This window comes from Etheostoma spectabile, chromosome 6 (assembly GCF_008692095.1).
Source record: "Etheostoma spectabile isolate EspeVRDwgs_2016 chromosome 6, UIUC_Espe_1.0, whole genome shotgun sequence".
In the NCBI taxonomy this organism is placed as follows: domain Eukaryota; kingdom Metazoa; phylum Chordata; class Actinopteri; order Perciformes; family Percidae; genus Etheostoma; species Etheostoma spectabile.
In genome coordinates this window covers 31,494,730-31,521,219 of record NC_045738.1, presented here as the reverse complement: position 1 = coordinate 31,521,219, position 26,490 = coordinate 31,494,730, and the positions used below count along the sequence as shown (strand labels likewise).

The 26,490-nt window shown below is 39.3% G+C and overlaps 3 protein-coding genes across 3 annotated transcripts in view; 2 read left to right on the top strand and 1 right to left on the bottom strand.

Moving 5' to 3' along the window:
• Positions 1–2,163, top strand: part of LOC116691600 (collagen alpha-1(I) chain) — a 39,079-nt gene extending 36,916 nt beyond the window's left edge. Inside the window, exons 25-26 of the mRNA XM_032519357.1 lie at positions 659–736; positions 1,360–2,163. Of these exons, the coding sequence (XP_032375248.1) occupies positions 659–736; positions 1,360–1,565 (284 nt within the window). The 3' untranslated portion in view covers positions 1,566–2,163. The remainder of the gene's footprint in view (positions 1–658; positions 737–1,359) is intronic.
• Positions 2,164–9,417: 7,254 nt separating this feature from the next.
• LOC116691608 (probable serine/threonine-protein kinase DDB_G0269628) lies at positions 9,418–19,933 on the bottom strand. Its single transcript, XM_032519370.1, has 5 exons — positions 19,848–19,933; positions 17,724–17,842; positions 15,700–15,819; positions 14,305–14,485; positions 9,418–10,237 (listed from the first exon to the last, which is right to left on the bottom strand). Exons 1-5 carry the CDS (start codon positions 19,894–19,896, stop codon positions 10,182–10,184), a joined length of 525 nt encoding a protein of 174 aa, XP_032375261.1. The 5' UTR covers positions 19,897–19,933; the 3' UTR covers positions 9,418–10,181.
• A 107-nt stretch (positions 19,934–20,040) lies between these two features.
• Positions 20,041–25,195, top strand: cd83 (CD83 molecule). Its single transcript, XM_032519364.1, has 5 exons — positions 20,041–20,224; positions 20,734–20,870; positions 22,590–22,818; positions 23,647–23,750; positions 24,859–25,195. Exons 1-5 carry the CDS (start codon positions 20,179–20,181, stop codon positions 25,018–25,020), a joined length of 678 nt encoding a protein of 225 aa, XP_032375255.1. The 5' UTR covers positions 20,041–20,178; the 3' UTR covers positions 25,021–25,195.
• The last annotated feature ends 1,295 nt before the right edge of the window (positions 25,196–26,490 follow it).

Sequence of the window (26,490 nt, the reverse complement as noted above, 5' to 3'; positions counted from 1 at the left end):
GGTAAGGACTACTAGCCAGTCAGAAGCAGAGTATGAGGTCCTGACAGTACCTAGGTGAGGACTACTAGCCAGTCAGAAGCAGAGTATGAGGGTCCTGACAGTACCTAGGTGAGGACTATTAGCCAGTCAGAAGCAGAGTATGAGGGTCCTGACAGTACCTAGGTGAGGACTACTAGCCAGTCAGAAGCAGAGTATGAGGGTCCTGACAGTACCTAGGTAAGGACTACTAGCCAGTCAGAAGCAGAGTATGAGGGCCCTGACAGTACCTAGGTAAGGACTACTAGCCAGTCAGAAGCAGAGTATGAGGGTCCTGACAGTACCTAGGTAAGGACTACTAGCCAGTCAGGAGCAGAGTATGAGGGTCCTGACAGTACCTAGGTAAGGACTACTAGCCAGTCAGAAGCAGAGTATGAGGGCCCTGACAGTACCTAGGTAAGGACTACTAGCCAGTCAGAAGCAGAGTATGAGGGTCCTGACAGTACCTAGGTAAGGACTACTAGCCAGTCAGGAGCAGAGTATGAGGGTCCTGACAGTACCTAGGTAAGGACTACTAGCCAGTCAGGAGCAGAGTATGAGTATGTGCCACTTTCTCTTTGTTGAAAGCCATGTTTCACTTTGTAAACTTATAACGTATAACTTTTTGTGTTTTTCTCAACAGGTAAAAAGGGACCGAAAGGCCTTGCAGGGGATCCAGGTCAAGGTCTGGCGGGACCCGACGGACCACAAGGCGTCAGAGGTACGACACTGTTCATCTCCACACAATCATAACACAACATCACAACATTGAGATCAATATTACATCACAATGATCAATCAACAATCATCAGAGTTTTGTGCATTCTGCTGCTACCTTATAAATGTGAAAAGTGAGGTGAAAATGTCAAATAGAACTCATTTTTATCCCATTTATCTTTGCTATGTTTGGGTTTTTTATGTATTTTCCGAGCTGGTTAACGAACTGGAGCTTTTTAGATGATTAAAAGTGGGGGTTTTTTTCAAACAAAACTGCGATAACATTCTGTAAAATAAAATAAACTATATCCTGCTACAATATTAGTGTTTTACATTATTTAGCTGGAAATGAATTTAAACTTAGCAGTGGCATTTTTATCTGTTTCCCCCTAAAAACTTTAATTTCATAAGCCTTTTTAACATCACTTAATACATTTTTTTGAAAAAATTTTTTTTCAATGTTTTGTTGTATGTATTTACTATTGAATTGTAACCAGTTGTACAACTAGTTATAAAAATACTTCTCATTTTGTTTCATCTTGTATTTATATTTTCTGTAACTAAGGGACCAGAAGCTGTACTTGTAGTTCTCAGGCTTGAAGATTTTTTTTAATTTCCTCTCCGCAGGTCTGCCAGGTCACCCGGCAGAACCCAAAGACGGCATGGAGGGTCCCCGAGGTCCTCGTGGCTTCCCCGGTCCAGTCGGTCAGACCGGCATGCTCGGGAACGCGGGCGTGCCGGGATTCTGCGAGGCGCGGGACTGCAGCATCCACGCGCCAGTGATGCGCAAAGAGCAGGGTCTGGTGAAAGGACCCGTAAGTTTGAAAATGTGAACCTGAACACGAGCGACGAGTCCCGCCGTGAGATCACAGAGCGTCTGAAATTCCCCTGGTGGCAACTTTAAGGTTCGTCTCATTGAATAAGATTAAGTTTGTGTAAAAGCTGCGACTGATTCGCTCGTTCTTTGCAAAAGTCAGGGGACCAAGTGTAGTACCCTGGGGCGCTCCGCTGGTGGGCAGGGTTGGTAAGAAATAGGAAAAAGAGCAGGAATGAAACCATGAAAGACAAAGATTTTTAGAGGTTTTTGTAGACTCTATGAAGATCCACACACTGTTACAGTGTTAAACAGGAACAATGACATCTGAGGGGGGTTTGTTTTAAGTTTAATGAAGACACCAAATTATCCTCCACCGATTCCTTCCTCCCTTTTTTATTTTTTTTTATTTTTTCTTGATCCCTAAAGTCAGTTTTGGTGTTTAAAAATGAACAAAAATAAAAAAAAAGCTATGTAAATATTTTGTAAAGTATCTCAAATACATGTACTGTGCTCTGGAATATGTTTCAGATAAACTGTCTGATGTTGGTTTTTTTAATCCGAGTCTTCAGTTTGTCAGTCGCCACATGTTTAAATGTTGTGCTTTTAATTCTGACTAAAATATTCCAGAAAAGATAAATCACAGAAATGTCTCGTTGCAGATTTTTTTTCTTCTTCCAGATTTCTTTTTAGACCAGAAATGAAAAACTAAAAAACAATTAACTGTGATTATCCGGCTTTTACAATGTTTTCAACAAGCGTGTTTGACAAGATGACTTTATCCTTCAGACTCATTAGAACTAGATTTAAAATATAAATAGCTGGTAACCCTTGTGTTGTCTTCCCGTTAACCATGAACTTGTCCTTCCAAGTCAAAATTGAAAATTAATATACTTTTTTGTGCTTTTTCCGATGTTTTTGTTGCTTTTTCGGATTTATTTCTCACTTTTTCCGATGTTTTTGTTGCTTTTTCTGATTTATTTCTCACTTTTTTCCAGCTTTTGGCGCTTTTAAAAAAAAAAACTGAGCTGGTTTAATAACAAGTTTTCCACTCATTCTTGGAATTTATGGTCAACAAACCTCATTTATATCAAATTATACGTAACGTTTTTAGTTAAAAAGGTAGAAATTATGAATTATTTTGACTAATAGTTAAGATCAGAGGATGTTGAGTGGATCCCAGATGGGTAGATGTCAAAGTTTAGTCCAAATACTGTTTTTTAAACCATTAAAAAAAAAACAAATTCAGATGCTATAAGATTAAATAAAAACACCCCAAAGAATCAATGAAAGTAACCATTAATGTCACTTGAAGAACATGTGGACTCATCCATGTTATTTTTTGGGCAATTTGGTTGAAAGAAATCTAATATTTCTGATATAAAACACTTTAAAACGGGTCAGTTTGACCCGAGGACGAGACAACATCTAAGAAAAGGAACTCCAGTTACACCCTTTGTGCTCCTGAATAATATAAAAAAGGCTAATGACTAAACCCCTCGTACATCTTATCTGAATCCTACGTTTCATCTTCTCATGAATCACGTCCCTCTAAGATCTGTTATCAGCTATTGATTGGCTGAAAAAGGTCATTTTGTAATAAATGTGAAGAACATCTAGCTGCAATGTGAATATGAGCTGCAAAAGCTGCTCATTAACCTAAAAAGTCCCAAATGAAGTTCAAAATGTACATTATTTTTCCCAATCTTCCATTCTAACTTTTTAACAAATTTAAAATGTCTTATTTATAACAGAAAATTGTTTTTTTCTTTGGAACTATTGAACTTATTTCTTAGCAATAAATTATGCAAAACCTTAACCCTTGTGTTGGAATTCATGGCCAATAAACCTCACTTTTAGGAAATTATATCTAATGTTTGAAAAGCAGAAATTAGGAATTATTGAGACTAGAAATTAAGGAATGGATGTTGATGATAATCACAGACTGGAATATGTCAACTTTTACTCAATACTATTTCAACAACACTTCCATTTGTTTTACAATGCTATAAAATATAATAAGACCCAAAATTAATGAAAGTAGAGATTTGTACTTGGCAAAGAGCGTTGGGATCAATCATGTTATTTTGGGGAATTAAAAAACAACATTGATATAGGACAACATGAGGACAACATGAAGACATGAGGACAACGTGAAGACAACATGAGGACAACATGAGGACAACATGAGGACAACATGAAGACAACATGAGGGCAACATGAAGAAACATGATGACAACATGAGGACAACATGAGGACAAATGAAGACAACATGAAGACAACATGGGACAACATGAAGACAACATGAAGACAACATGAGGGCAACATGAAGACAACATGAGGACAACATGAGGACAACATGAGGACAACATGAGGGCAACATGAAGACAACATGAGGGCAACATGAAGACAACATGAAGACAACATGAGGACAACATGAGGGCAACATGAGGACAACATGAAGACAACATGAGGACAACATGAGGGTTAAGAAATTTACAAATGTTTTCACGGCATTGTAAAGTAAAATAGTTGTATCGTAAATTTAAAGGCCAGCAACTGACACAAATAAACATTTAAATATTCGTGTAAACTACTTTATACTTTAGATCACATGCAAACTTTTCACTCGGCAAATCCAAATCTTGTTTTTTGAATAAATTATGAGACAAAATGCAAAGCAGATTTCAAGTTTTTATCAGAATCGATGCAGCCCTTCCCCATCCCCAAAACGATAACAGCAGCAGCACAAACTGAATGAAATGACACATAAACAGATTTGAGATTTAAAAAACAACAAATACGTTGATAAAAGATTAGAAAAAACAATACAAATAAAAAAAATACATTCAGAGATAAGAGAAAAGAAAATAACTCACATTTTTCATTCAGGAGGAATCACATTATACAAAATAACTCAAATATTTAGTTTGACAACAAACATTCAGCTAGCAGCAGTTTAAAAAAATAAAAATAAAAACAAATCAAAAATATTATTATTATTAACCCTTGTATGGTCTTCGGGTCAAATTGACCCATTTTCTAATTTTACAAGAAGAAAAATGGTCCAAGTTACATTTTTATACCTGAAAGTCCAGCATTTTAAACCATAATCGAGTAAAAGTACAAGTTTTGGCATCAAAAAGTACCAAAAATAAGCACAATTTATTCAGAAAAACAACACAAAACACCAAAAAGTGAGAACAAATCTGAGAGATTTCTTTTCCTCAAGATATAATACAATTTAGCTTTGTGGGTTTCAAATGAAAGGGTTAAAAAAAAAATTACATTTTGTTATATTAGTTAATTTATTTGTTAAATAAATTGTATTTTATTAAAACAGTGGGTAAGTAAAATGAAATAATCGACCCATTTCACATTTTTACAAGAAGAAAAATGGTCCAAGTTCCGTGTTTTCTACCTGAAACCAGCGTCCTTTCCTTATTTCCTGGTGATAAACATGAATTCCTGACTCAATTCAGAACATTATTCTGGATATGACACTTATGTTGTTTCCATAGTGGATTTTTAACATGAATTATAACCTTATGACAAAATATTGTGCTAGTAGAGACTGACATAGATGTTATCTCAGCTGTTGGAAACTGAGATAAAGACCATATTTGTTGATATATTATGAAGTAAAATGTTACTTCAGAATTGTTTTTAAAAACCCCAAATAAGTCACACGACATTATTATAGCTTTTCCCACTTTTTGTCAATGTTGTGGGTGCTTTTCTTGATGTTTTTGGACATTTTCTACACTTATTTCAATGGGCCCCAATTTTTTGTGACAAAAAAAAACAACAACAACAACAAAATTAACTGAAAATGGGTCAGTTTGACCCAAGGACAACATGAGGGTTAGGGACATAACAGCAGTTTATTATTATTTTTTATATTTTAGATTGTTGACAATATTTGCTAATAGATCATGAAGTCGGGTCCCGAAAGTGAAGACGACAAGGGTTAAATCATAGAAAAAAAACATTCTCAATCCCAAATAAAATGAAAGTACAGAAGCACCATTACATGACGTTGGGATTCTGTGGCTCTGTGCGCTTACTTGGCTCTTTTTTTATTGAATGTCCCTTTAGTGATGTAGTCAGTTTTGATGCTTTTAATTAGTAATAATCAATAATTTGTAATGCCTGAAAACAACACCAGTTGAGTACGTGTGGGGGGTGCAGGACGCGTAATGCCCGGCGATTAGTGACTCATCGTTATTTTAAGGTCCGGGGCGGTCGTGAAGAAGGGAAAGAGCATCGTTAAAGCTCAAGTTGTTGAATTAAGAAAAAGGACAATCCATCATCCAAGTTGATTGATCTGAAGAAAAGAGACTAAAAACTAAATGAAACACGTTAGAAATGGCAGATCTTTTCCATCATTAGTGATTAAAAAATGCCAGAAATGATGAATTTTGAATTATTTGTCACACTAAGGGCTCAAATAGACATTAAATATTGCTGTTAAACTGACACATAACTTCCTAAAGATAAAACCATTATATTTACTATGTTTTAATGACACATTTGCCTGACATTCTGTTTTAATTGAAGGGGATTAAGACATGTTTTATAACTCGATAAGTGTAATATAGGTACATTTAGGTCAGAAAGAGCCTCAAAATGTTGGTTATTTGATATATTTTGTACACTTTGGATCTCCATGGCGACTATATGCGTAAACTAAATTTTACATCAAAACAATATGACATCAGAGGAAGGCTCTCTTAATATATTAACGCTTTAAAGTTCTTAAATATATAATAAATATGTTGCTGCTTGTTTCAATGTATATTAATTGCACGTAGTTGTTTTGAAACATTTGTCGCATTTTGCGAAGTCGGAATCTTTGGCTGTGAAATACACACACACACACTCACAGACACACACATAGACACACACACACAGAGACACACACACACACACACACACACACACAGCCACACACTCACAGAAACACACATAGACACACACACTCAGAGACACACACACACAGACACAAACACACACAGACATACACACACTCAGAGACATACACACGCATACACAGACACACAACACACCACACACACCACACAGACACACAACAGACACACACACCACACACAGACACACACACACACACAGACACACACACAAACGGGAACAAACACACACAGACATACACACACTCAGAGACATACACACGCATACACAGACACACACACACACACACACCCACACACACAGACACACACACAGACCACACACACACAGACACAAACACACACAGACATACACACACACTCAGAGACATACACACGCATACACAGACAAACACACACAGACACAGACCACACACACAGACACACATATATATACACACACACACACCACACACACAGACACAGACACCACTATATACACACACACAGACACAGACACCACACACACACACGACCGATTCTCTTAACTTCAAATGCACTGAAAGCTACAGTAGCTAGCTAACGATAGACTAGCAGAGACAGTGTAATATGTTTACTAGCAATCACGTGCTGTGAAGAGTTTTGGTGATTTTTTTTTGGGTGACTCCAGAGGAACCGAAATCTGGTCCACGTCCTGCCGATTGCGTAGGATCCGGTCCCAGTATGGAACCGGGTTTCGGTACCACACTCTACTTTTAAGTCGCATAAGAGAACTCAGACAGTCACTTATTAAATTAGACATTAATTGTTGTGAGAAAGACAATTTTAAAGTGACTAGAAAAACAAAAAGATGGACAAAAAAATGTAGATAGATAGAAAAGATGATGTTGTGAAAGTGCAGGTAAAGTGTTAGCTTCATATAACTGTAGTTTAAAGAAGGATATAGCTTATTTTGGGGTTTTGGGGTTTCTTAAAAGTGCATTAAATTATTTTTTTTATTATTTTAAATAACACTGGAGCAGACGTATATATAATATACATATTAAAAGTTACCTTTGCAGCTCAGGTAAAGTCAGTAGAGAAAGAATTTGATATATTTTTATATAGATATATATATATATAGATTTGATAGAATATTTAGATATTACGTAGTTTTTCATAACTGGGCTAACACTACTTCGGTGTCCAGCTTAGATAAAACTTCATAATTTTAAAATACTTAAGTCTCTGCAACAGTTTCTCCAGCTGGCTTTTGAGTGATTTCTTCATAAAACCACCAGACAAATTCATAAAAAAATACATTTTCCTTCAAAAAAATTGTTCTTTTTGCTGGTTTTAAATCTGCATTAATTTAAGCTCAGTCTGTTTCTAGAGAACTCAACGTCCTGTCAGATGCTCTTTCCTCCTCCGACAGTCTCAGACCTTCTTTCTTTTATTTTGAAAGGACAGATGAAGACATGAAAGGGGAGGGGTGGGGGCGGGGGGGGGGGGTGGGGGCCACCTGGCCACAAAACAGCTTTTTTAGAAAAGGAGCCTTTAAATGAACATTTTAAAGGATTGTGACAACGATACGTAGACACTGAGACTTTTACAGTGCAAAAGGTAAAAGTTGTCAGTGCTTTTATTTTGACTTCCTTGACCCTCGTGTTGTCCTCGGGTCAAATTTGACCGGTTTACAAAAACTTCCTATGTCAGAAAATAACGTTGAAAAAAAGCGACAAATGTTGAAAAAAAAATCACCCAAAAACATTTTTTTTTCTTTTTTAAACGCTGGAAAAGTGACCCCAAAAAATAAATAAATCGGAAAAAGCGACAAAGAACACACACACACACACCACACATGTGCACGCACATGCACACAGACATACACACACACACACACACACACACACCACACCACACACACACACACACACACACCCACACACACACACACACAACCACACACACACACACACCACACACACATGTGCACGCACATGCACACAGACACACACACACACACACACACAGACACACAAAACACAGACACACACACACACGTGCACGCACACACACACACACACGCACACACAGACACACATGTGCACGCACATGCACACAGACAGACATATACACACACACACACACACCCACGCACACACACATGGAAAAAAAACGCAAACAAAACGCTGGAAAAGTGACCCCCCCCCCCCCCAAAAAAAAAAAAACATCGGAAAAAGCGACAAAGAAATTGCTGAAAATATGACTAAAACGTAATTTTAAAAAAGTGACAAAAAATAGGAATAGAATAGATAAAAAAAATGTTGAGAAAAGTGTAGAAAAAGAACAACCAACCAAAAACAAAAAACCCAAAGTTGCAGGTCAATGGGAAGACAACACAAGGGTTAAGACATTTTGTCACAATGAAATGAGACCGAACCTGAGAAACTGGACCCGTGATGCCTCTCCACGGCAGCCATTTTGGAGCAGAATGTGGGCGGACATTTTGAACCTTTAGCCGGCCGTCTGGAATCAATCGATGATTTTTGGCTTTACATTCAGCTCTTACAACGTAACGTTTTACATCCAAAACTCTCAGATCCTACAGTCCTGTTACAGATGCCTTCTTCTTCTTCTTTTTTTAAACCTTCTTTCCTATGACACTACAAACCGTTCTCCAAAAAATGATGGACGCTGTCGGTACACGCGCAGATGATAACCATAATGGACGAGGATTTACGGCACGGCACGATCCGTTCCACAGCAGCGGTCCGCCGTTAGCATCCACTGGGAAGCTAACGCTAGATTAGCAACCAGCTAATTAGGCTAACCGCTAGCTGAGTCCAGCATGATCCGTTCATCCCCTTCTACATACGCGTCTCTCTCATGAATTGCATGTGCAAAGTATTCTTCAGTTCTGGGACTCTTGAACTAAAATAGTAGTTTCACTAAAAATAACAAAAAGGTGTTATAAGGCTTATAATCTTTTTTAAAAACTGTACTAAGGTGTTTCGGTGTTTGCTGGCGAACTAGCTTAAAGCTTCGTTGGTGTAGATCTGGTGGGAGTGAGACATCCGGGGCTGTATTTACTAAGACGTTTGATTAAAAACGCTCCAGCACCGATGTAAACAACTAGTATTAGTATTTGTATAAATGCATTTTTAATGTGAGAACAAAAGAGGAACATTTGATGGGTTTTCCCCCGGTTAATTATACTAGAAAAATTGTCTTGATTTGCAGAATAAGTCTGAATAATAAACTGCATCTCTGTACATTTCTTAGTAAATACAGCCCTGAGAGAAGCACCAGTCAGTGAAATGTTGATATATTATTTGCATAATATGTTTCTCTAAATTTCCCACAAGCCCTCAAGTGCAAATTGGACGTAAAGGATTGACAACAGGAGGCTAAAAAACGAGCTAAGCTGCCGCAATGGAAGACAGAGGATAAATAACTAGAGCTTGACACTTCTAAGGAATTAAATATAAAAAGTATAAATACACATTTCATGATGAGTAACACTGTCTGCAAGGCACGGCATGGCGAGGCAGTGAGGACCACTTCCCAAAAAGGAAAAATCCATCTATCTACAGTATATTCTATGTGAGTATGTATTGCTTCTAATAAAGTGCAGAGGGCAGCAAGCGAAAAGCACAGTACATTCAGTGAAAGTAAAACCTGAACCAGGATCAGCAGCGTCTCAGACCGTCTCTGAGTTTGACGACACGAACTTGGCACGTCGTCTACGTCACGATCAATCCGGCGATCGCCAACGCCAGCAGCAACAAACCGACCGACCCTGCAGCCAAAAGACAAATAAAGGACGTAAGTGAGTAAGTAAACTTTTATTTAAAACACACCTTTCACAGACAAGAAGGCTCACAAAGGGCTTTACAGTAAAAACCAATAAAACCACGACACATTAAATACTGAGCCATGTTGCTGAGTTTAAAAGCTCGTCTAAAAAGACGTGTTTTTGTTTTGAGGTGTTGTTTTTTTTTTAAAGTTTCCACAGAATCCAAAGCTCTCAAAGCTAAAAAGGGAGAGAGCTGCAGAAAAGGCTCGATCACCTCTGGTTTTTAAAACGCGTCCTGGGACCAGGTCTTGGTCTTAAGAGACCTCCAGAGAGAGACCAGAAGCGTGGGCGTGCAATAGATCCTGGCTGTAAGTAGTGATTACAATTTTTTACAATTTTTTAAATTAACTCTAAAACCCATCGGTAGCCAGAGGTGGGTAGAGTAGCCAACAACTGTACTCAAGTAAAAGTACTGTTACTTCAGAATAACATGACTCAAGTAAAAGTAAAAGTAGTCGTCCAAATAATTACTTGAGTAAAAGTAAAAAAGTACTTGATAAAAAAACTACTCAAGTAGTGAGTAACTGTTGAGTAACGTCTGATTTATTTCTTAACACTAGCATCAATCAGACCGACAAAAATACAAAATAATCATATTTAGGCAAATTATAGTTCATCCAATCAATAAAATAAATTAAAATTAATTTATTAATTACAAAATAGCTTACTTGAGAGACTTGTCACATCAAATTAGGATGGATACTGCATGTGTAAAACATACTGTGTGTGACCTAAAAGACAAAGATCCACCTCTCCACAGCAGAAACTACAACCACCGCTACGTCTCCTCAGGTTAGATGTTGAGATGTTGAACGCTCACATGTCCGTTTGTTTTGGTCGACCCTGAACACACCGCATAACGTAGCTGCTGTTTCTTTGCTTTGCTACGACTGTTAAAGCTAACCTGTCGCGCTGCTGAAGCGAGTACGGTAACGTGACTGCACAACGACGTGTGATTGGTTGAGCACAGTCACGTGGTAGAGCCTTCAGCGGAAGACTCTCTCTCTCTCTGTCAAAATAAAACATTAAAACGAGACGTACGCGGGGGTAAAAACAACGAAGCGTAGCAACGAGTAACGAGCTCATTGTAGCCTGATGTAGCGGAGTAAGAGTACAGTTTCTTCTTCACTAATCTACTCAAGTAAAAGTAAAAGTATAGTGATTTAAAACTACTCCTAGAAGTACAATTTTTCAAAAACTTACTCAAGTAAATGTAACGGAGTAAATGTAATTCGTTACTACCCACCTCTGTCGGTAGCCAATGAAGAGCCTTAAGCACGGGAGTAATGTGGATCTCCTGCTGGTCTAAGGACGTTACCACCCCCCCCGATGGATCAGAATCTCCCACACACACATTACCAAGACCATGTCTGCACAAAATGAGTTTTTCAGTCACTTTCTGTCATATTAAAGGGTAGTGTAGTTTTTTTTTCTCAACCTGGACCCTAATTTCCTGTGTTTTTGTGTCTGATGGTGACTGACGGGAACAAGAATCTTTGACATTGGTCCAGTATTAACCCTCATGTTGTCCTTTGGGTCAAATTTGACCCGTTTTTTAGGTTTTTTTACCACAAAAAATGAGTCTTCAAAATAAGTGCTAGTATTAGCAATATCAAAAAACATCTCAGAACGCACCAACTACATTGAAAAAGTGACAAAAATTGTCGGAAAAAGCGATAAAAGTGTTGATTTTTATTTATTTTCTCATGGTCGATGGGAAGACAACACAAAGGTTAAGAGATCACTGCAGTGTCACATCAATGTCACCTTCAATTTCTGTTTTTTTACCATTGACAGACTCAGATTATTATTATTATTAATGTCTGACAACATTAAGGAAAGGATCCCTACAGAGATAGAGCTTTTTACTAAAGAGTAAGATCCTTTTTGTTTGACCCTCATGTTGTCCTCGGGTCAAATTTGACCCGTTTTTTTAGTTTTTTATCACAAAAAATGAGTCTTCAAAATAAGTGCTAGTATTAGAAATATCAAACAACTGGGGAAAAAAAACATCTAAGAAAAGCACCCGCTACGTTGAAAAAGTGACATAAATGTTGGAAAAAGCGATATAAGTGTTGAAGAAAAAAAAAAAAAAAAGAGATGGAGCTTTTTACTCAAGAGTAAAGATCTTTTTTGGTTAACATAAAATAACAAAATCGAAATCGCTGTCCCCAAACCCACCAGACTCCTTTTAACCCTTCTGTTGTCCTCGGGTCAAATTTGACCCGATTTCAAAGTTTCCACATCAGAAATGTGGGTTTCTTTCAAGCAAATTACCCAAAAATAACACGGATGATTCTATACAAAGAAACTCCAGGATCAGATCTGTACGTACATAGAGTATCGGGTGTTTTTTACTGTGTGTAGCATTTGAAGAAACAATGAAATGCTTTCTAAAGCCAGTGATCATCCGCTCAATCGTGACTATTTCTTGAAATAATTTTGTCATTTAAGATTTTTTGTTGTTTTTTTTTCCCCTCAGAAATTAGGTAGAATTTCATATGAACGAGGTTTATAAACGATGGATTTAGTGTAAAACTATCGATGCTCAGTTGATTGGTTAGTGAAAAAAGAGCAGAAACGTTGAAGAAGGTTTAACCCCGGGAGGACGACAGATTGCACGTTGACGGGAGGAGACGACACAAGGGTTAAAAAAAAAAACAGTAATTTTATCGTCGTTAAAACACGCTTAACCCGTTTGCGCCGGATGCTTCGCGACGACACATCTACCGCCGGTTAACGCGTTGCGCAACTCTGAGCCTTATCCGTCGGTCTTTTCGTGACGCGTGCAGCAGAGAACGCACCGTCATTGGTTCAAATACACACAGGAGGCGGGTCTTGTTGGCTATTTAAAGTCACGTGACCACCAAAAATGTACCGTAGTTTGCTGAAAATCATCACGTCAATCAACCAGACACACGTGTGCGTTTGTTTATGAATTTTTGAGAGACGAGCGAGAACACGGCTCCGACAGAGGAGGAGTTAGACGGCGAGGGCGGTGACATAGAGGTGGGAGATGGTGAGGAGTTTGGGAGGGAGGATGTCTTCATCATCATCATCATCATCATCATCATCATCATCGACCACTTCCTCTGTCGGAGCCGTGTTCTCGCTCGTCTCTCAAAAATTCATAAACAAACGCACACGTGTGTCTGGTTGATTGACGTGATGATTTTCAGCAAACTACGGTACATTTTTGGTGGTCACGTGACTTTAAATAGCCAACAAGACCCGCCTCCTGTGTGTATTTGAACCAATGACGGTGCGTTCTCTGCTGCACGCGTCACGAAAAGACCGACGGATAAGGCTCAGAGTTGCGCAACGCAGTAACCGGCGGTAGATGTGTTGTCGCGAAGCATCCGGCGCAAACGGGTTAATTCAAAGACGACAGAAACCACACACGACTGTCAGAAGCCATCTTGGTTTTCTCTTTCTTCTGCTCCAACAATCACCACTCTCGATTGGTTGAATAAACCCTAAATTCACCCGTTTACATGCTTCTAAAACACGCTACAGGTGTTTGTGTAAATGCGCTGGCGGATGGAAAAGCGTTTGCGTGGCTGAGTCCAGGTTGAAAAAAAAAAAAATGAAACTATCCTTTAAAGCAGCGGTTCCCAAACTTTTTCAACTCAAGACCCAAAAGAGAAATTTGGTGTCTCCCCCCGGGACCCGAATTTACAAAAAATACACCGCGAATCATGGTGACATCTACATTTTTAACCTGTGGACAAAAGGCGGAACAAACCATGAATTTAAATGGATATGAAGTATATTTTATTCCATTATAAAAGTAAACAAGAAAAGGTCTCTATTCTCCTTTCTGGGTCTCACCCCTTTCTCAACTCATGTTCTCATCCCCTCCCAGGATAAGAGAGAGAGAAAAAAAAAAAACGCTCATTCACATAAGATTGATATGCATTTTACATTTTGGGTCCCGACCCTAAGTTTGGGAAACATTGCTTTAAAGTGTTTTGGGCCAAAATGTCATTGAAATGACATCAGGAACCCACCTGCAGCACGAGCTCCACCCTGGTTTCCAGGTTTTATCATGCCTGATGGAGATGATGGAGATGATGGAGATGATGGAGATGATGGAGATGATGGAGATGATGGAGATGATGGAGATGATGGAGATTTAGAGCACGGCTGGCCGTAGTAGTGGATCCTCTCCTCCGTAGCCACGTCCTTCTCCTGTAAATACACCATGGATGTTTAAGGAGAACCGGGTTCAGCATCAGAGGCAGGAACCCCGTCTACTCCTAGGAAGGTTTCTCAGTGGGTCATGAAGTAGGAGGACCACCCGTCCCGCGTAGCACTTTAAGCCCGATTCATATGTCCCGCAACTTGAGGCCGTGTCACGCAAAAATCAATGCTTGCTCAAAAAAAAAAGTTGGTCGCTTTATGTCTTGCTGGTGAAAAGGTTTGAGTCCTAAAGGTGTCCCCAAAGTCCTAAAGGTGTCCCCAGAACACTGAACAGTTTTCTGCCTTTACTAACATGCAAGTTCACCATCCTCACCCCCCCTCTCCTCCTCTTCTCCTCTGGAGTTGTGAGTTAAGATTTATTTTTATAAATATAATAATAATGATAGATAGATAGTAAACCACTATCGGTGAGTCTGACCGTGGGGGGTCCCACATTGTCCCTCAACATACCCCTTGTCCCCCCTTAGGCTTATTTGCAGGTGGTCACCCTATCATGAAGCCAAAAAAGTTCAACTTCCTGTGCTTCTTGCGCACCATGCAGCTCATAGAGTAGATGCACCAGAGACCTCCTAGCACCACAGCTAACCTTAATAGGAATTATTTAATTATTTAATTGTTTAATTGTTCTGCTCTTCTAGACTTTCAAAATGTTACCGGGGTTGGATGAGTCAAATTCTGATAAGGAAACGAGGCATTTCCTGGAAGTTGTGATGCTCGAAAAAATGTCTCCACTGATTTACAGACGTGTGTGTGTGTGTGTGGTGTGGTGTGTGGGTGTGTGTTGTGTGGTGGTGGTTGTGTGTGTGTGTGTGTGTGTGTGTGGTGTGTGTGGGTGTGTGTGTGTGTGTGTGGTGACCACATGGCATTATGTGACGGAGTAGGAGGCCACTACGTTGAACTCTTGGTTGTCATCATTGAAAATCAACACTTTTCTTGATGCTTTTTATCGATGTTTTTAACTTTTTCCTACGTTTTTGTCCCTTTTTTCAACACTTATGACGCTTGTTTTGAACGTTTGTCCCTTTTTTTTGACGTTTTCAACACTACGTAACACTAACTTATTAACTACTTTTACAGTTATTTTTTAGAATATATTGTCGAGTCGAGTAGAGCTGTTACCAGCGGTGGAAAAACGTCATAATAATAACAACACACAGAGACAAATAAAGTCCAAGTTGAATAACAGAAGGTTTGTGACCTACGGTGGTGGACACCACGGTGACGGTTATATTCACACATTCATCCACCGTCATCCGTCCGTCTTCGAGCTTCACGCACGGAGGACGGCACGCGGTGGACGCACCGCTGGAGACGGCAAACGTCTGCAAGAATAAAACAACAATCACTCAATGAACAGTGGATAATTTACCCAAACAATACGCTGGGAAGGGGGACGTTTTAATGGACTGATATGTTCAACTTGGACTTTATTTTAATTAATCCTTTTGGGATGACTCCTGCAAGGAAATTGAAATTTCCAGCATCAGTTTTATCAAGAAAAGAAAAGTATACACCCCCCTATGTTATAATACAGGGGCATAAGTATACACCCCCCTATGTTAAAAATAGGGGCATAAGTATACACCCCTATGTTAAAATACAGGGGCATAGTATACACCCCCCTGTTAAAATACAGGGGCATAAGTATACACCCCCTATGTTTAAAATACAGGGGGCATAAGTATACACCCCCTATGTTAAATACAGGGGCATAAGTATACACCCCCTATGTTAAAATACAGGGGCATAAGTATACACCCCCTATGTTAAAATACAGGGGGCATAAGTATACACCCCCTATGTTAAAATACAGGGGGCATAAGTATACACCCCCCTATGTTAAAAATACAGGGGGCATAGTATACACCCCCTATGTAAAAATACAGGGGCATAAGTATACACCCCCCTATGTTAAAATACAGGGGGCATAAGTAACACCCCCCTATGTTAAAATACAGGGGGCATAAGTATACACCCCTATGTTAAAATACAGGGGCATACGTATACACCCCCCTATGTTAAAATACAGGGGCATAAGTATACACCCCCTATGTTAAAATACAGGGGCATAAGTATACACCCCCCTATGTTAAAATACAGGGGCATAAGTATACACCCCCCTATGTTAAAAACAGGGGCATAAGTATACACCCCCTATGTTAAATACAGGGGCATAAGTATACACCCCCCTATGTTAAATACAGGGGCATAAGTATACACCCCCTATGTTAAAATACAGGGGCATAAGTATACACCCCTATGTTAAAATACAGGGGCATAAGTATACACCCCCCTATGTTAAAATACAGGGGGCATAAGTATACACCCCCTATGTAAAATACAGGGGCATAAGTATACACCCCCCTATGTTAAAATACAGGGGCATAAGTATACACCCCCTATGTTAAAATACAGGGGCATAGTTATACACCCCCCTATGTTAAAATACAGGGGCATAAGTATACACCCCCCTATGTTAAAATACAGGGGCATAAGTATACACCCCCTATGTTAAATACAGGGGCATAAGTATACACCCCCTATGTTAAAAATACAGGGCATAAGTATACACCCCCCTATGTAAAATACAGGGGCATAAGTATACACCCCCCTATGTTAAAATACAGGGGCATAAGTATACACCCCCTATGTTAAAATACAAAGGGCATAAGTATACAACCCCCTATGTTAAAATACAGGGGCATAAGTATACACCCCTCTATGTTAAAATACAGGGGCATAAGTATGCACCCCCCTATGTTAAAATACAGGGACATAAGTATACACCCCCCTATGTTAAAATACAGGGGGCATAAGTATACACCCCCCTATGTTAAAATACAGGGGGCATAAGTATACACCCCCCTATGTTAAAATACGGGGGGCATAAGTATACACCCCTCCTACAGTATACACATTTATTTATTTATGAAACATTATTCATTCACAAAGAAAATCTGTGTCCTTAAAGGTCGGATTTTTCTAAATTTTTTTAATTAAGGCATTAAGATCAATTTCCAAAAGATGTTTTTTTATTCCTCTTTTTAGTCAACTTTAATTGAGGAGTAAACTTATGAGCACAACTGTATGTTCTGCTTCATGTATGCATGCACCATTGTGGGGTTTTTTTGGGGGTTGGATGATAGTTATAAACTCATTTTAGGAACAGATTGATTCATATGAATAGATGTTCTGTATTGCAATGCATGCTGGTTGATTTTATTACCGTGTCATTGGTGCTCCATGTGGTTTCAGCGTGTTTGTTGATCTGAAATGTCGGGATTTCACAGCAGGAATAAGACGAGTGTCTCTCCTTCACTTCTGCGTTCACCACCGCCGCCGAAACTGACCAAACAAAGGCAAAAATATGTGGGAAAAATTGTGAATTTGAATCCTCTGTTGTCATTTTTTCCCTCTCTTTGGGTCTGATTTTACTGTCATTTGACATCAATAACGAGGAAAGACAGGAAAGACAAAGCCTTTAAACCTTGTGTTGTCTTCCCGTAAAACCATGAACTTGTCCAAATTGAAAATGAAAAAAAAATTGTTTGTGCTTTTTTTCGATGTTTTTGTCGCTTTTTCTGATTTATTTGCCACTTTTTCTGATATTTTGTCGCTTTTTCTGATGTTTATGTCGCTTTTTTCAATGTTTTTGTCACTTTTTCCGATTTATTTGTCACTTTTTCCTATGTTTTTGTCGCTTTTTCGGATTTATTTGTCATTTTTCCTTTGTTTTTGTCTCTTTTTCTGATTTATTTGTCACTTTTTCCAGCTTTTGGCACTTTTTTTGAAAACCTGAGCTGTTTTTTTTAAATAGATTTCACACTTATTCTTGGAATTCATGGTCAACAAACCTCATTTATATAAAATTACACATAAGTTTTAAGTTAAAAATGCAGAAATTATGAATTATTTCGACTAATAGTTAAGATCAGAGGATGGTGAGTGGATCTCAGACGGGTAGATGTCAAAGTTTAGTCCGGATACTGTTTGGAAACCATTAAAAAAAAAAAAGAATTCAAATGCTATAAGATTAAATAAAACACCCTAATAATTCAATGAAAGTAATCATTAATGTCACCTGAACAACGTATGGCATCATCCATGTTATTTTTGGGCAATTGAGGTTGAAAGAAATCCATATTTCTGATATAAAAACACTTAGAAACGGGTCAGTTTGACCCGAGGACTTTAAATGTGCACCTAAAAATATCAAATACCAATAACAGAAAAGAAGAACAACTTCCTTAACACGTCAACATGTTTTGGTTTCTGTATTTATTTTTTTCTATTGAGGTCTGACAAGCATTGGGCTACTAGTTAAGCACTTAACATACCACGTGCCTCACTCATAGTTGGGATTTCCTAACCGGTTCAAAATATTTTCCCACTTCACACTGGAAACCACCTGCACGTGGAGCCGGTAAAGTTAGGGAAATCCCACAGGCTAGGCTGCTTTTACTTTCAATGACACCTTTATACGGTCAATAGTTATGTAAACGCAACATTATCATAGCCGAATAACCTATTGTTACATGATTTAATAGTAAGAATTAGCTCGAGGCATCCCTAAAAGAGCAATATTACTGTAGCAGTGAATTAATAAAGAAATTAGTAAAATGTCGGTGCAGCGTCTGCAGCTACACGGACGCCATCGTGATAACGCGGTTATTGATGCTAACATCAGCTAAACTGAAGGTTCACAGTGGTCAAAAACCACAACTATTCACAACAAAGCAGTTTACAAAACATATATCATGTTTAGATACAGTCACACTATTAACTGTTATATAATTCACGATTTTAAAACCGCAAGCCGCTCTATCCCAAAAGGTAACGCGAAACGTCATTCAAACATCCGCCATTTTAACATATTCTATCTTGTAGACCATGTGTTTAAGCAGGTGAAGCATCACTTTGACATATCATCTACATATAAATGATCCGGTCTATAATTCGGCTCATGTCAAACTAATTTTCATATCTCAATTATCTTTTAATACCCAGTCTAAGTGTAAGTAATGTGTAGGAGGGGAGATTCATTTGCTGCTTTAAAATGGTCGACATGTAAGTAAAGTTAAGTACAATCTTGCCGAATTAATCAATTACCGACAACTATTAATAAATAGCATGAGTGTTTCCTCTTGGATGCATGTTTAAGTGGGGGACATTTAATTGGCCAATTTTGGGAATGAAGTTGGCTTTACAGGTCGCTATGGGACTAACGAACCTATTAGTTAAATAGTTTATTAACACTGTAAAGCACAACAATAATAATAATAATAATAATGAATTACGGACTTATTTTAGCCTATGTTAAAGTGAAAATGAGATAGCTTGCTTTACTCACCTAAAAGAAGGGACAGGACACAATTAGATGCCATAACGTTGCGGTACATGATGCTAATCTTCTGACGATTGTTTGAAGTGACAGTCAATGCAGGCAGTCAATGCAATGCGTCAAAAGCTCCACGTAGGCGGGGTGGGGGGGGGGGGGGGGGCAGTTAAAAAGGAAGTGCCCCACCACCGTAAAGCACGTCACGCCCACAGTTTCGTTTAGCTGCAGTAGGCTATATAAATGACACATAAACTCAAGAGCAGCTGTCACAGAAACCGTTTCAAAGCTTCTCAGTCGGATTCTTCTTCTTCTTCTCATCATCATCATCATCATCATCATCATCATGTCTCCAGAAACTATGAACCTTGCTCTGCTGTTGTCGCTGTTGTGTAAGTAGCCAACTTTTAAAACCTTATTCAACATCCGCCGTAAAGCATTTTGATCTAAATCGCTGCCTCAGGGGTGGGAGTATCTCCGTCTGTTGGGTTGGGAACCGGAGGGTTGCTGGTTCAAGTCCCCCAAAATACGGACCCCAAATGGTGGTGGACTGGTTGCTGGAGAGGTACCACAGTTCACATGGGTCCTCTTGCTTGGGGTGCCTTTCCACGTGCACCCCCTCTCTCCATTAGTGGGCACGTGTGTGTGTAATAACAACAGTGTAAAATTGTAATTTTCCCTTGTGGAACATAGGAAATCTTAATTAATCTTTACATTTAATCTGATTCTGTGTTTAAAAGAAGAACTGTATGTCACAGCTGGATTGTGCCAAATAGACAGAAAATAGACAGAATACTTCAATGTACTGAGTGTCTTCTGTGTCCATAAGTCAGACCATCTAATGTTGAAGGTTTTACACCCATTACACGTCTAATTGATGTATTTTTGTGTCTTCCTGCAGGCGTGTGCCTTGCTGCGGGCATGGCTGTCCCTGAGAACATTTTGCAGGTTTTATCCTACTCCGGGATGGATTGTGAGCTTCAGTGCACCGCCAGGTCCAAGCCTGGGGTCCAATACCGAGCTGTGAGATGGTACAAGGTACAAAAACTACTGTATTATCTTTTAGATTACATGCTGTGTGTACAATGCTCACTGAAGAAGAGAAACACTTCTCAAATGTTGGACTGGATTCAAATTTTTTAGCCTACTTTCTGTTTCACTCTCCTTCTTAAAAGCAGCTGGAGGCTCCAAAATGTGTTTATAGACTATTAAAACAAAAAGTTTCTTTCACTTTTTACTGTTCAAGTAAAAACCGTTGCAGTGAAGGAAGTATTTACAGAGATATTCGCAGAGGGGGGGGGGGGGGGTGGAGTCTGAAAATACTCAAATTACACAACTAGAACAAATAAAAGTCCTGAATTCAAAATGATAGTTATACTGTAATAGATACAGTAAAAAAGGAAGTATTCATCAGCTAAATGTACTTAAAGCAGCGAAAGTAAAAGTACTTATTGTGCAGAATGACTTCTTACTAAGTGTTACATTAAAACACATACAGTACATATCATATGTAGTTATTATATAAGTATTGCATTATAAAACATACCTCCATTCATGTTTTTTATCAGTAACAAATGCATGTAAGAGCATTTCAATGTTCATCAGTGTGGAGCCAATTTTAAAAACTTTTAATATAAATATTTTTCTTTTTAATTCATTAATCTCCCTGGAATAATCCCTGGAATAATCCAAATGTGCAAAGTAACTGATAACTGATGTTGTCGAGGAGTAAGAAGCACAATATTGTATAATAACATAAGTATTGGCTTCCAAAAATGTGGAACTATATAGTGACATAACATGGAAATACTCACTTAAAGAACAAGTAACTTAAAATACTCAGGTAAATGAACTAATGCCAGCCTTAAACTGGAAGACTTTAACAATTCTGACACCATCTGACGTCCTAAAACAAACATAATATCACATAAAATCATTTAATATCACAGTTTTGCTAAATTTTAGTCCCAGAATTAAAGATTTTAGACTTCGAACTTACTTACAAACCGTTTTTGCCTGAAAGTCGAGACAGAAAACGACTTTCACCAAATTACTGTTTCCAACATCTGAAGGAAATCATGAAACTTTCTGTAATGTCACTTCAGAACTTTTTATATATATATATATATATATATATACGAATATATATAGCCACATTTGTTGTAAGGTTGACACAGTTACACACATATAGAGTATATATACCTACATACAGTACATGCATACAAATATACATGCATGCATATGCATATATATGTATATATATACATGTATATATGTCACATTTGTTGTAAAGTCGGCTTAGTTACATGCATACATATACATACATACATACATACATATATATATGTAATACATATAATGATAATACATTTATTTATAGAGCGCTTTCCATCAAAGTGCCTTACAGCAAGAATACACTTTAAATACAAACAGAAAATACAAAAAATTTAAAATCGAGACAGTAAAAAGTAAATAATACTATACAAATACATCAAAGATAAATTAGCATTTAGGACTCATACGCAGACTATATGTGCATGTATATTATATATATATTATATATATATATATATATATATATATATATGTGTGTATATATATGTACTGTAATACAGTATATGCATGCATATAATGCATATATAAGTGTATATATGCATGCATGCATACACATATATATATATATATATATATATATATATATATATATATATATATACATGCATACATGAATTTAACAAATCCCCGATGTGGTCCCAGGTCGGAGCGTCTCCGTCGTCTCGCCTCAGCGGCCTGTTGACCCGGGACCTCCCGGACGGCCCGACGCACCGGTACAGCGGCGTGGAGCGAGAGGTGCAGCTGCGGGGCGAGTCCCGAGACCTCAGCCTGCCCAACGTGACGTGCGGGGACGGCGGACTGTACACGTGTCACCTGGCCGCACCTGTAGGGGAGCAGAACCAGGACGGGCAGGTGCTCCTCACTCTCACAGGTAAAAAAAAAACAGTCACATAAGTCGTTTGCATAAGCAGCAATTACGACCTACATTCACGTTTAAAGTGGCAGAGACCAAAACAAAACAAAAAAACGGCCACATATGTCGTTTGCATAAGCAGCAATTACGACCTACGTTCACATTTAAAGTGGCAGAGACCAAAACAAAACAAAAAAACGGCCACATAAGTCGTTTGCATAAGCAGCAATTACGACCTACGTTCACATTTAAAGTGGCAGAGCCCTCTAGTGGCTGTGGTGGTTATGACAGGAGCAAAGCAGGAAGTATAATGTTGTGTTCAATTGTCAGTGTCACTGCCCAATGTGAGTCAGGTGCAGATGTGAGTCGCACATGCTCAGATTTAAACGATTTACGACATAACGAGTCATACTGAAATTTGTGAAATCCAGGGATTTGGTTGCTAACGTTAGCTCAAAACACCATTCAACTGACAAGCCTTTGTTGTGTTTGATGCTAGCTTGTAGCTAAGCTAACAGTCATTTCCAAAACATTGTAGCTATCCATGATTGTTTGGTTGCTAACGTTAGCTCAAAACACCGTTCAAGTGACAGCCTTTGTTGTGTTTGATGTTAACTTGTAGCTAAGCTAGCTGTCATTTCAAAAATATTTTAGCTTTCTATGATTGTTTGGTTGCTAACGTTAGCTCAAAACACCATTCTGCTGACAGCCATTGTTGTGTGTGATGCTAGCTTGTAGCTAAGCTAGCAGTCATTTCAAAAACATTGTAGCTATCTATGGTTGTTTGGTTGCTAACGTTAGCTCAAAACACCGTTCAACTGACAGCCTTTGTTGTGTGTGATGCAGATTGTGCCGATCGTCCAACGGAAAACTTGATGACGGACACTTTCCTGGTGGTTTCCGCCACGGTGGTGCTGATGCTCGCACTGGTGATTTACCTCATAAGCTATGTAAGTCATGGAGTACACACACACACACACACACACACACCACACACACACACACACACACACACACACACACCCTCGTGTTGTCTTTCTGTCAAAATTTTAAATCAACACTTTTGTTGATGCTTTTTAAGATTCAAGAGTCAATTATAGTTATTATACTTACTGTTTGAGTTAGAAAAGCAGAAATTAGGAATTATTGAGACTAAAATTAAAGGAATGGATGTTGATGATAATCACAGACTGGAATATGTCAACTTTTACTCAACACTATTTCAACAACACTTCCATTTGTTTTACAATGCTATAAAATTGAATAAGACCCAAAATTAATGAAAGTAGAGATTTGTACTTGGCAAAGAGCGTTGGAATCAATCATGTTATTTTGGGGAATTAAAAAGAACATTGATATAGGACAACATGAGGACAACATGAGGACAACATGAGGACAACATGAGGGCAACATGAGGGCAACATGAGGGCAACATGAGGGCAACATGGGGGCAACATGAGGGCAACATGAGGGCAACATGAGGGCAACATGGGGACAACATGGGGACAACATGGGGACAACATGGGGGCAACATGAGGGCAACATGAGGGCAACATGGGGCAACATGGGGGCAACATGAGGACAACATGAGGACAACATGAGGACAACATGAGGGCAACATGGGGACAACATGGGGACAACATGGGGGCAACATGGGGGCAACATGAGGGCAACATGAGGGCAACATGGGGGCAACATGGGGGCAACATGAGGGCAACATGAGGGCAACATGGGGGCAACATGAGGGCAACATGGGGACAACATGAGGACAACATGGGGACAACATGGGGACAACATGAGGGCAACATGGGGACAACATGAGGACAACATGAGGACAACACGGGGACAACACGAGTACAACATGAGTACAACACGAGTACAACACGAGTACAACATGAGGACAACATGAGGACAACATGAGGACAACATGAGGACAACATGGGGACAACATGAGGGCAACATGGGGACAACATGAGGGTTAACACTTCACAACACAAAGCTACGCTGTGCCACTTCCTTCCTCCTCTTATTGAATGTTTTCCCGTGTCTCCACCACAGGGCAGTTTGAAGAATATGATCAAAGAAAGAAACAGGAGAACAATAAAAGAAGTCGTGTTGAATGCACCGCTCAAACCGCTGGACAAAGAGGACTTAAAGTTGATCTACACCCTGGGTCCTAAGGTGTCCAAAGCACCCACGATGAAGCACGTCTGCGTCTGAAGACCACGTTTGTTCTGGAAAACTGCAGAAGAAAGGCCGGGAAGACAAGACCGACCCCCCCCCCCCCACATACACAAAAATAGCTTCTTTTTAGTGTAAGAATCAACATCTTCACGTTACCACATCTATAACTTGTCCTCAGTTAGGGCCTTTGTAATTAAACGTGACATTTATTTTAAAAAATCCTAGTGAAAAATTTAAAAATCCACTTAGTAACCTACAAATTCACCTGCAGCATGTGAGTGGAGCGCTCCAGGAAGAGCGCTCCAAGAAGCACCTGAAAAGAAATCTGCAATATTGGACAACTTTGAATCGCAAACACTGACTAATTAAATAAAACCCCAACTACTTTTTTAAAAACATCCAGCTGAGGACAAGGACCAACTGGTAGAAAACTCTTCAGAAGCTAAACTAAATGGGGACCCAGAGCGGGCTCTTCCCCCCCGGAGAGTCCAGCTGCTGGGGCTCGGGACGTGGACCAGGTTTATGTAGAAAACCAGCATTCAAAATAGCGCTTTTCTAGTCCTAACAACTACTCAAAGCGCTTTTACACAGTACAGGAACCATTCACCATCCAGACACATTCACACACTGATGCACAGAGTCGGGATCTTCCTCCCTGGAGAGTCCCGCCGGGATCGGGGCTGCAGGGGCTCAGGAGGTGGACCAGGTTTATGTAGAAGACCAGCATTCAAAATAGCGTTTTTCTAGTCCTAACAACTACTCAAAGCGCTTTTACACAGTACAGGAACATCATCCACAAGGCATCAGATACACACTCAAACACATCTACACACTGATGCTCTGAGTCCGGATCTTCCTCCCCGGAGAGTCCAGCCGGGTTCCAGGCTGCTGGGGCTCGGGACGTGGACCAGGTTTATGTAGAAGACCAGCATTTAAAACAGTGCTTTTTGAGTCTTAACAACTACTCAAAGCTCTTTTACACAGCACAGGAACCATTCACCATCCACAAGGCACCAGATACACACTCACACACATCTACACACTGATGCACAGAGTCCGGATCTTCCTCCCCGGAGAGTCCAGCCGGGATCCAGGCTGCCGGGGCTCAGGAGGTGGACCCGGTTTATGTAGAAGGACAACATTTACAATAGTGCTTTTTCGAGTCTTAACAACTACTCAAAGCTCTTTTACACAGTACAGGAACCATTCACCATCCACAAGGCATCAGATACACACTCACACACATCTACACACCGATGCACAACTCGGGGTTCAGGGTCCCGCCCATGGACACTTTGACATTAGGCTAGCTAGGGGATCGAACCTCCAACCTTCCAGCTAGCCGAGCGCTCTACCACCTGAGCCAAAGCTCCTCCTTATACGCAGGTTGGGGTTTGAATCCCGGCTCTTCCTGCCCCCTTTACAGTCAGCTGACCCGCTGCTCATTCTCTGTTGTTGTCTGTTTTAATTTTATTGTAGAAAATGCTAACGCTAAGCTAAGAGTCC

What these genes read in the sequence shown, in the direction of transcription:
- cd83 (XM_032519364.1), top strand. Translation starts at nt 20,179, where the DNA reads ATGTCTCCAGAAACTATGAACCTTGCTCTGCTGTTGTCGCTGTTGT. An exon ending in TCTGCTGTTGTCGCTGTTGT is followed by an intron (nt 20,225 to 20,733) that starts GTAAGTAGCCAA and finishes GTCTTCCTGCAG; the next exon opens with GCGTGTGCCTTGCTGCGGGC. An exon ending in GAGCTGTGAGATGGTACAAG is followed by an intron (nt 20,871 to 22,589) that starts GTACAAAAACTA and finishes ATGTGGTCCCAG; the next exon opens with GTCGGAGCGTCTCCGTCGTC.
- LOC116691608 (XM_032519370.1), bottom strand. Translation starts at nt 19,896, where the DNA reads ATGTACCGCAACGTTATGGCATCTAATTGTGTCCTGTCCCTTCTTTTA. An exon ending in CATGGAGCACCAATGACACG is followed by an intron (nt 15,820 to 17,723) that starts GTAATAAAATCA and finishes TTATTCTTGCAG; the next exon opens with ACGTTTGCCGTCTCCAGCGG. An exon ending in GGGTGGAGCTCGTGCTGCAG is followed by an intron (nt 10,238 to 14,304) that starts GTGGGTTCCTGA and finishes TTTTGGCTGCAG; the next exon opens with GGTCGGTCGGTTTGTTGCTG.